The sequence below is a fragment of the Setaria viridis genome, chromosome 8, assembly GCF_005286985.2.
Source record: "Setaria viridis chromosome 8, Setaria_viridis_v4.0, whole genome shotgun sequence".
Classification (NCBI taxonomy): domain Eukaryota; kingdom Viridiplantae; phylum Streptophyta; class Magnoliopsida; order Poales; family Poaceae; genus Setaria; species Setaria viridis.
The window spans coordinates 31,173,391-31,184,224 of NC_048270.2; the positions used below are offsets into that span (position 1 = coordinate 31,173,391).

A 10,834-nucleotide genomic window follows, 5' to 3' on the forward strand; every position below is an offset into this window, starting at 1 on the left:
TCAAATATGGAGGTCGAGATCAAGTCTACTCTGCAAGCGGCCAAGGTATGAGGATTAATAATATCGGTCATGCTATATTGCAAACCCCTATTCCCAATCTTCACTTGAAAAATATTCTACATGTTCCAAGTACACATAAAGACTTTCCAAGTACACATAAAAGTCTTGCTTCTGTCTATCGTTTAGCCCCAGATAACAATGTTCCTTTTGAATTTCATCCCAATTTTTTCCTTACCAAGGATCGGGCAACGAGGAGAGTTATTCATCAAGGAAGATGTGAGGGGGTCTTTATCCTTTGGTGCCATGTTTAGAAGAAGGGAGTCATAATAAAGAAACGTTTGCTACAAACAGGCCATCCACATAGCGATGGCACAGTTGCCTAGGGCATCTAGCTTTGCCTATAGTCTCTCATGTTCTTAGAGATCATAGTTTACCTTTTGTAAGCAGTAATAATATTGCGTCTGTGTGTGACCCTTGTCAAAGGGCCAAAAGTCATCAACTCCTTTATTCTATATCTGAAAATACTTCTTCTGCTCCGCTTGAATTGGTACACTCTGATGTTTGGGGACTAGCACCTGCATCTGTTGGGAGGTTCACCTACTACGGAAGTTTCATTGATGACTATAGTAGGCATACATGGATATATCTCCTTAGAAATAAATTCGTCATGTTCGATGTGTTCCATGATTTCCAACAACTTGTTGAAAGAAAATTTGATAGAAAAATCTTAGCCATGCAAACAGATTGGGGTGGAGAATATGAGAAGTTAAATCTGTTCTTTCAAAAGATTGGCATTGCCCATCGTGTCTCTTGCCCCCATGCTCATCAACAAAACGGGTCAGCCGAGAGAAAACATCGTCATATAGTGGAAGTTGGGCTGGCCCTCCTTGCTAAAGCTTCCATACCTTTGAAATTTTGGGATGAGGCATTTCTTACTGCAACCTATCTTATCAATCGCTTTCCTAGTAAGGTTATAAATTTCAAATCTCCGATTGAGCTCCATTGCCAAGAAAAACCCAACTACTCTTTTCTTTGAGTTTTTGAGTATGCTTGTTGACCGAATCTTAGGCCATTCAATACTAGAAAACTTGCTTTCCATTCCATGAAGTGTGCTTTCCTTGGCTATAGCTCTCTCCACAAGGTATACAAATGCTTGGATATATCCATTGGATGAGTGTATATTTCTTGAGATGTTATCTTTTTTGAAGAAGTGTTCCCCTTTGAAGCTTTGCATGACAATGCTGGAGCAAGACTCTGACAAGAAATCCTACTTCTTCCTCCTCATCTTCAAGCTACTAGTTATGGGGAAGCAATTAGCAAGCCTGTTACTAGGCCCAAGCACGGCTGTGGCACGTTGGCACATCTTCGTGCCATGCCAGCCTAAGCACGACCCTTGCAATACATGTGTTTATTTTTTATTGGTGTTCATTTGCCTGCACATATTTTTGCTTTCATACGTAGAAAAATAATTTCTAAAATTAATTGAGGAAACAAACCATGTTATATAAATATTGTAGGATAACATTCATCATGGTTCCATATTTATAAGGTAGATTTTGTGGTTTCCTTCCACGATAGTAGTTATGTTAGGCTATATGACATAAAGAACGAATGATGTTAGGATGATATAACCTACAGTTGTATTAATGGGCCATTCTATTGTCGTGCCGGCCTAAGCACAACCCAAGATATGTGCCGTGCCATGCCTAGGATCGTGCCATACCACCCGTCATGCCAATATCCTAGGCATGGCAGGACCCTTGCTTTTGTGCCGTGCTGGCACGGTCCAAAATTTATCGTGCCGTGCCATGCTTTGGACCGTGCTAAAATGTCGTGCTTCGAGCGGCCCACAAATAGCACGGCCCAAGTCCCAGCTCTACTTAGCACTGCTACACTGGTGCTTGTATTTTTATCTAATTGTTCTTTTAGTGATAGACAATGTACCATCGAACACTCCTTTATCTTTTTTACCATGTGCCACTTAGTGCGGGGCATTATAATACTGTTTTCATGTATACTTCCTCCATCCCAAAATTGTATATCATTATAATTTTTTTCTAGGTGTATAGTTTTTCTATGCACTATCTAGTGTACATCTATATGCATAATAATATATATGAATTTAGAAAAATCAAAACCGTCAACAATTTAAAAGAGAGAAAATACAATATTATTCTATTAAATAGCAAGAACGGTTAGGTGGGATGCATTCTGAGGCTTGTATTTGTGTGGCCTATGAGCTTCTTTCCATTTTGGATGCTCATGTTGTCGTGCATTCCAGTGAACATAAACTTGATCCACTGGAAATGAAGAACCCCGATTGCGGGCACGCCTTGGCATCGCGAACTGAGTTTGTGTGCATGTAGCATGTGTGAGTGGCGGACCTAGGTAACGATGAGAGCCCGGGCATAGTCAAAGGAAGCTCTCTCTTTCCATCTGACATGCATGCATGGACATCTGATTTAAAGCAACTTGCTGCTTGCAGCCATGGCATGGAGCCTGGGCATGCATGTGCCCAGGGTGGCCGGGCCTTGGGTCCGCCACTCTGTGTTTATATGTGTGAGTGTATATGCATAGTATAGTGATATGTCACTGGTGATTACCCACCTATACCACAATATTGTCCATTTATGAGTTGAGAATTTAATCATTCTCGAGATGACCTAGCGTGCTAAAAGAGAAGATGACGATATTGTTCAAAATAAACCTAACTGGCCAGTGCTTTTTACAAATCCACTCTGAACGAAAAAGCCTGCCATTTTATTCATCACAACTGACAACTCACTTGCAAAGGCTCTTAAAAACGCAGTAGAACCAGAGACAACAAGTACTAGTGAAACCGAATATGTAAGCTTCGGTCAGGGCCTCTCACACATCACACACACATCAACGTAAAAGACAAACGCACACGAGCGGTCCGTAAATATCCAGCGACACGTACTTAGGCCCTTATTCATGCCGTCCATGCATGCGCCGGCGTCACACCACCTGGCGGATGGCTCCGCCGGCAGCGGCGGCGGTGGCTCCATCATTGATACCATGCAGTGCCAGCTGGTACCGAATGCAGAAGTCGACGCACCTCTTCTTGTTCACCGGGTTATGGTGGTGCTGACACTTGAGCTCGCACATACGCCTGCTACCGCGTAACGTGTCCTCACCATCGGTGACGGTGGCGGTGGCTCCATTCTCCATAATGGCATCTAGTGCCACTTGGTACCCTATGCAGACGTCGGTGCACCGATTGCTGTTCACCGGGTCGTGATGGTGCTGGCACTTGATCTTGCATATACGCCGGTTGGCGCAGATGCCGACCTCACCAGCGGTGATGGTGTCGGTGGCGCTGGCTCCATCCTCCTCCTTAACATCAAACAGTAGCACTAGCTGCCACCGTATGCAGAAGTCGACGCACCGCTTCTTGTTCACTGGATCATGATGATGCTGGCACTTGAGCTCGCACATAGCTCGGCTACCGTGGAGGCTGTCCTCGCTCGCGGTGGCTCCCTCCTCCGCAGTGTCAAACGGTAGCGCTAGCTGCCACCGTATGCAGAAGTCGACGCACCGCTTCTTGTTCACTGGATCATGATGATGCTGGCACTTGAGCTCGCACATAGCTCGGCTACCGTGGAGGCTGTCCTCGCCCACGGTGGCTCCCTCCTCCGCGGCGTCGAACGGTAGCGCTAGCTGCCACCGTATGCAGAAGTCGACGCACCGCTTCTTGTTCACTGGATCATGATGATGCTGGCACTTGAGCTCGCACATAGCTCGGCTACCGTGGAGGCTGTCCTCGCCCGCGGTGGCTCCCTCCTCCGCAGCGTCAAACGGTAGTGCTAGCTGCCACCGTATGCAGAAGTCGACGCACCGCTTCTTGTTCACTGGATCATGATGATGCTGGCACTTGAGCTCGCACATAGCTCGGCTACCGTGGAGGCTGTCCTCGCCCACGGTGGCTCCCTCCTCCGCGGCGTCGAACGGTAGCGCTAGCTGCCACCGTATGCAGAAGTCGACGCACCGCTTCTTGTTCACTGGATCATGATGATGCTGGCACTTGAGCTCGCACATAGCTCGGCTACCGTGGAGGCTGTCGTCGCCCGCGGTGGCTCCCTCCTCCGCGGCGTCGAACGGTAGCGCTAGCTGCCACCGTATGCAGAAGTCGACGCACCGCTTCTTGTTCACTGGATCATGATGATGCTGGCACTTGAGCTCGCACATAGCTCGGCTACCGTGGAGGCTGTCGTCGCCAGCGGTGGCTCCCTCCTCCGCGGCGTCGAACGGTAGCGCTAGCTGCCACCGTATGCAGAAGTCGATGCACCGCTTCTTGTTCACTGGATCATGATGATGCTGGCACTTGAGCTCGCACATAGCTCGGCTACCGTGGAGGCTGTCCTCGCCCGCAGTGGCTCCCTCCTCCGCAGCGTCAAACGGTAGTGCTAGCTGCCACTGTATGCAGAAGTCGACGCACCGCTTCTTGTTCACTGGATCATGATGATGCTGGCACTTGAGCTCGCACATAGCTCGGCTACCGTGGAGGCTGTCGTCACCAGCGGTGGCTCCCTCCTCCGCAGCGTCACCGGCCGTCACCATGACAGCCACCGCCAGCAGCACCCCGGCGAGCAGGAGGAGCCACCTGCTAACCCCACCCTCTCCAACCTTCCGGCCAAACCCCATTGCTGTACTTGCACACACACGATCGAACACTACTACGACGAGGAGAGTCGAGTGCAGGATGAGGAGAGGAGGTGGTGGATGTGGTGATGGAGGAGCCTGCCGGAGGGCGGTGTTTATACACGCGCTACACGCATGGGATGGACTTCAATAATTCATGGAGGGCGGTGATTGTGACACATGATCACATGGCCCATATAGTAATCTGCGTCGGTTTTTAGATAATGGAAGATAAGCTTGAAGTACTGTTACCACGTGAAACGCGTGGTGGCCGGTAGGATCACACCGGGGCTGAATCTTTTTTTTTTCTTTTCGATAAAAGCCAGAGTTTTTATATATTCAACCACTTGAAGTATTGTTTTTTAGATAATGGAAGATAACTTGAAGTACTGTTACCACGTGAAACGCGTGGTGGCCGGTGGGATCACATCGGGGCTGAATCTTATTTTTCTTTTCGATAAAAGCCAGAGTTTTTATATATTGGTGTTTAAATGAGTAGATAATACCATGACACAGTAGAGGATGACACCAATAATCCAAGGATTTGCAGATGCTCTCATCAACAAAAGTCCAAACACCTCCGTCGGTCTCGCTCGCTCGACAACTCACCGGTCTCCTATGCTTCGCTGCTCTGCCTCCTTGCAGTACTGCCATGCCGTAATTCCCTTGGTTTTTGGGCGCCCTCGCTGCGTGATGTTGTTCTCCAAGCAGATCGATGCCACGGCGAGCGTGCTGAAACTCTGAATCTCGAACTGAACCTTCCTTCCTTCCCACGGTTCCTCCCGTGTTGACCTACTCCTAGTCCCCAATTCTCCTATCTCAAGAAGAAATCACAACAATTGAAGGTTGACTGATTTTAACCATTTTATCATTTTTAGAGGAGGATGCCCGCCTTCATCTCAAGACACCCACAATGATTCGTGTAGGGCCCACAATCAATGCTCCTATCCTCGTCCTTTCCTCTTCTTCCTCTCTCGCACCTCTTCTCTTCCCCACATAGCCATTGGCCATGGTGTTGCTACCGCACTTGCCCCGATGACCTGCACTGTCCGCCACCCCCACCTCCGCCCGCACCGCACCCTACCCGGCACCACTGATCCCGGGCTACTCTTTCATAGGGATGTATATGTGTACATTGCTTTTGCGTCTATCTAACACTTACTTACTTTTTTCGTGAATTCATTAATTGCAGATTAGGTTGGAACTACACAGTACGCGACTCAATGAGTAAGAACTTCTATATGTACTCCGATTTATGTCTTTTCATTTTGCATGAAGTTGTCAACCCAAGGGGCAGCTTTTATCACTGAAAACTCATTAGCACAGGAAGATAAATACGTTAGGTTCAATGAGTGGGAGAATCAAGAGTACCGCCATGACTAGACTCGTGAGTGGCTGAAAAATATGTTATCAATGTGCACTTTAATGATGTATATGTTCTATTTTTCTATTATTTTGTATGCTTAATTTATATTTATGTAACATATTCTATGTCTATGACAATAGCTTGTTCGGTCACACACTAGCTTGTTAGGGTGAAATTGGTGGGAACCAAAATAGGTGAAAAATTGGCAGCAAACAGTTTCCGCAAATTCAAAAAATAAATTACTTAATTTTTAGCGGGAACATATTTCCAAGTACGGACCATGCCATCACCTGACCCTTCAAACAACCATTTCTAGGGACAAGCCATAGTGTCACCGACACATGCAAATATGTTTCTAGGGGTGGGTAATAGCGTGGCCCGCCCCTGTAAATGGCTTTAAAGGATGGATACGTTACCCCCTCCTACAAATAGCTATTGCAATTATAAAATTCAACTGGCCCTGCAAATACGTTTTCAACGGGCCCTACGAACTGTTTGTTCAATGCGGCTCGCCATTGTAATTATAGAATTCAAAAGCATTCTCGATGCAGACGCCAATGCCCACCACACCCGGCTTGGCCGCGCCAGCAGAAGCCCGCCGGCCATTGGTCATTGCTGCACCACCCTACACCACTTGCAAGCGACATATAGATGGCGGGAGTGGAGGACAAGCATTAAGGAGAGGAGATGTTGCGATGGAGGAGCCGGCACTCACTAGGTCAAAAAAATTTATGCTGGCAGCTAAAAGAGCTCTATGCTAGCCTGGTGGGCTGAGCACCCGTCAGCAACCTTGAGCCAGTATAAATACCGTCATTGCTGGCGGGTGCTCGCCCGCCAGCACAGACCGCTCTATGCTGGCGGGCAAAGTTAGCCACCCGCTAGCACATAGACTTTCTACCCTGCAAGCACAGATTGTTTCTATATTACATTAAAATGACAAACATAGCATTGCAATGGTTATAATGTGATCATAGAATTTTATTCACAAAACTAATCCATTTCTAATTTTTTTTCTCTCTTCACTCCTCTCTCTCCTAGTTTTAGATCTAGATCTAGATGACAAGCTAATGAAGCTAGAAATGATGGATATAAGTTGAAAAGGAAGATTGGAATGGCACAAACTCACCATATAGGCACCTCCTCCAAAGAAATCAAGAGCAAAACCTTCACCCTTAGATTTAGTATTTTTGGAGCTTTTCCCGAACTCCTCTCGAGCAAGCTCCAAATGGAAGGTTGCTTGGGAAAAAGATGAACACGAGCATTTATGGTGAGCTTTGTGCTGGCGGGTGACATAAGACAACCACCAGCACAGACCACCTCATCTATGCTGGCGGTGGGTTTAGGTCGACCACCAGCTAAGCCCACCATCAACACAGATGGGGTGATCTATGCTGGCGGGTACTTGCGTCGCCAGCCAGCACAGTGGGTGCTCCCCCGCTGATTCAAGAAAGTTTTATGCTGGCAGGTACCAATCACGCCCACCAGCATACTAATTTATCTGTACCAGCCTAAATTGTTTATGGCGTAGTGACACTGGCGCTTTTTATACAAGGTCGGCACGCATGGGGTCGGATTCAATAATTCATGGGGGGCCGACGGCATGTCAGCTTGTCTGTGGGTGGTGCGTCTGAGACCCTATCACATAGCCCAAGCAGCAATCAGCACCGCTCGTGAACCGCGTGGTAGGGAACACATCGGTCTCGGTGTTAAATGGTTTGTGCAGCTGACATTTTTGCAATGCCACAAGTACATGGAATCGTACATCATGATCTATGAGCAAGCTGCTGAAAACGGGATCGGAGTAGCTACTCTATCAGCTTGATTCTTCCAAGCATTTCAGATAAAGCAAGTGAATGGGACGTTTTGTTAGTCTCTTTTGATCTTCCACACCTCCAAAAATAGAATCATCCCTCCATTCTTCTTGAAGAACTCTGCTAGAGTTGTGGGCCAAGATTCCAATGATGCCCCGGGCCGGTGATGATTTCATCGCCTCCCTTCTCTGCAAGAAGGATGGCACCAAACCTGGTGTAGCGGCTGGTGGTCGCTATTGACAAATGCGGCATGGATCGAGCTTGGCGAAATGAAGCACGGCTGCCAGCAACAAATGCTGGCAGTCCTGGGCATACCCTCCTTCTGACCGGAGGAGATTCATGACTGGTAGCTGCCGGGGAGCTAGGTGGCCATACAAAGAAGAGATGGCGCCGCACACCACGCTGACACCGCTGCTGGCTGCTGCTGCTGCTGCTCCCGGTCCCCTGATATCCTGACGCATTTGCAGATGGTCTCATCAATAAAAAGTCTAGACACCTCCGTCTCGATCGCTCGACAACTATCACTGCTCTCCTCTACTTCGCTACTCTGGCTCCTTTAGTCCTTTGCAGTAGCGCCATGCCATCATTTCCTAGGGTTTTGCGCGCTCTCACTGCGTGAAGTTGTTCTCCAAGCAGATCGATGACAGGGCCAAGAAGGCAACCAAGAAGCACAACTCACAACCAAGAGCGCGAGGCTAGGAGGATGGAGCGCGCGAAGGAGATGAAGTCTTAATCTCTGACGAAGCAGTGAGCAATTGCTTCTTCTTCTTTATTAACCATACTTGCTCATCCCCAGGTACTAGAAAGATATAGAAGAGAGACAGCTGTCCAAGCAAATTTACACAGAGGTCCGTAGAAAAAATAAAACTATATGAACGTGCATGAACCATGGAAAAAAATTCTTGATAAGAAAAAAAATGAGAAACCCAATAAACCCGCTTATCAGTAGAACCCGCCAAAAATTTTGGACCCAGCCACGACTAAACAAATTGTCACAGTCAGCCTGGCTCGGATACCCGCTCCCCTGATCTCTTGGAACCCTAATCTTATTCATTCCCTTATTACCCATCCCTTTCCCCCTGGCCACCCACACGCCTAGGTGAGGAGCTGCTGCCGCCGGCTGCCATTCCGGTGCTCGTGCAGCCCGCCCCTCAGCCCCCCTTTTGTCCCGGTTGGTAATTCCAACAGGGACAAAAGGGGACCTTTAGTCTCGGTTGGTGGATTCAACCGCGACAAAATGCCCTCCCATGCGCCCCCCCTCTCTCCATGTTAACTTCTCCTCTCTCTCTCTCCTTTTCCTTATCTTCCACCGGCGCCTCCTATCTCCTCCTCTCTCCGCAGGTGCTCCCTCCCCTCCCTCTCTTCCTCACCCAGCCCCTCCCCCTCTGCTCCCCTCCCCTTCCCCCTCTGCTCGCCCCTAACTAGCAGTGAGGAGCGGCAGCACGGCGAAGGCGGGCGGCGGTGCGCAGGGGAGCGCCGTGCGGGTGGGCTGGCCGGCGGCACGGTCGGAGCGGGCGGGAGCAGCGGCGGGCGAGGGAGGAGCGGAGGCAGGCCGAGCGGGAGCGCCGGCGGGCGGAGCGGCGGTGGCGGGCTGAGCGGGAGCGGCGGAGTTGGCGCAGGCGAGCGATGGGCGGGCGCGGTGGCTTTCTTTTATTTTTTCGAACTTTTTAGTCCCGGTTGGTGCTAAAGGGGGTCATGATCCGGAACTAAAGGACCCCCTTTTGTCTCAAAAAATTAATCTCGGTTGGGTATTGGAGAGATATGATCCTTCCCAACCGGGATAAATGCTCAGTTTTCTACCAGTGGATGAGCATTGAGGAGAGGAGATGTTGCGATGGAGGAGTGTGGCGCTTTATACACGGTCGGCACGCATGGGGTCGGATTCAATAATTCATGGGGGGCCGACGGCATATCAGCTTATCTGTGGGTGGTGCGTCTGAGACTTGATCACATAGCCCAAGCAGCAATCAGCACCGCTCGTGAACCGCGTGGTAGGGAACACATCGGTCTCGGTGTTAAATGGTTTGTGCAGCTGACATTTTTGCAATGCCACAAGTACATGGAATCGTACATCATGATCTATAAGCAAGCTGCTGAAAACAGGATCGGAGTAGCTACTCTATCAGCTTGATTCTTCCAAGCATTTCAGATAAAGCAAGTGAATGGGACGTTTTGTTAGTCTCTTTTGATCTTCCACACCTCCAAAAATAGAATCATCCCTCCATTCTTCTTGAAGAACTCTGCTAGAGTTGTGGGCCAAGATTCCAATGATGCCCGGACCGGTGATGATTTCATCGCCTCCCTTCTCTGCAAGAAGGATGGCATCAAACCTGGTGTAGCGGCTGGTGGTCGCTATTGACAAATGCGGCATGGATCGAGCTTGGCGAAATGAAGCACGGCTGCCAGCAACAAATGCCGGCGGTCCTGGGCATACCCTCCTGACCGGAGATTCATGACTGGTAGCTGCCGGGGGAGCTAGGTGGCCAAACAAAGAAGAGATGGCGCCGCACACCACGCTGACACCGCTGCTGGCTGCTGCTGCTGCTGCTCCCGGTCCCCTGATATCCTGACGCATTTGCAGATGGTCTCATCAATAAAAAGTCTAGACACCTCCGTCTCGATCGCTCGACAACTATCACCGCTCTCCTCGGCTTCGCTACTTTGGCTCTGTTTGGATGTTTAGTTCGGATTAAAATTTATATCACATCGAATATTCGGAAACTAATTAGGAGGACTAAACATGAACTATTATAAAACTAATTACACAGATGGAAGCTAAATTCCAAGACGAATCTATTAAGCCTAATTAATTCATCATTAACATATGTTTACTGTAGCACCACATTATCAAATCATGGACTAATTAGGCTTAATAGATTCGTCTCGCAAATTAGCCTCTATATATGCAATTAGTTTTGTAATTAATCTATATTTAATACTCCTAATTAGTATCTAAACATTCGATGTGATAGGAATTTTAGATAAACAAACGGGG

General features: G+C 48.5%; 1 protein-coding gene across 1 annotated transcript; it reads right to left on the reverse strand.

The window, feature by feature from the left end:
• Positions 1-2,739: 2,739 nt before the first annotated feature.
• Positions 2,740-4,768, reverse strand: LOC117833400 (uncharacterized). Its single transcript, XM_034712870.1, has one exon. It carries the CDS (start codon positions 4,663-4,665, stop codon positions 2,980-2,982), a length of 1,686 nt encoding a protein of 561 aa, XP_034568761.1. The 5' UTR covers positions 4,666-4,768; the 3' UTR covers positions 2,740-2,979.
• Between the last annotated feature and the right edge of the window lie 6,066 nt (positions 4,769-10,834).

What these genes read in the sequence shown, in the direction of transcription:
- LOC117833400 (XM_034712870.1), bottom strand. Translation starts at nt 4,665, where the DNA reads ATGGGGTTTGGCCGGAAGGTTGGAGAGGGTGGGGTTAGCAGGTGGCTC.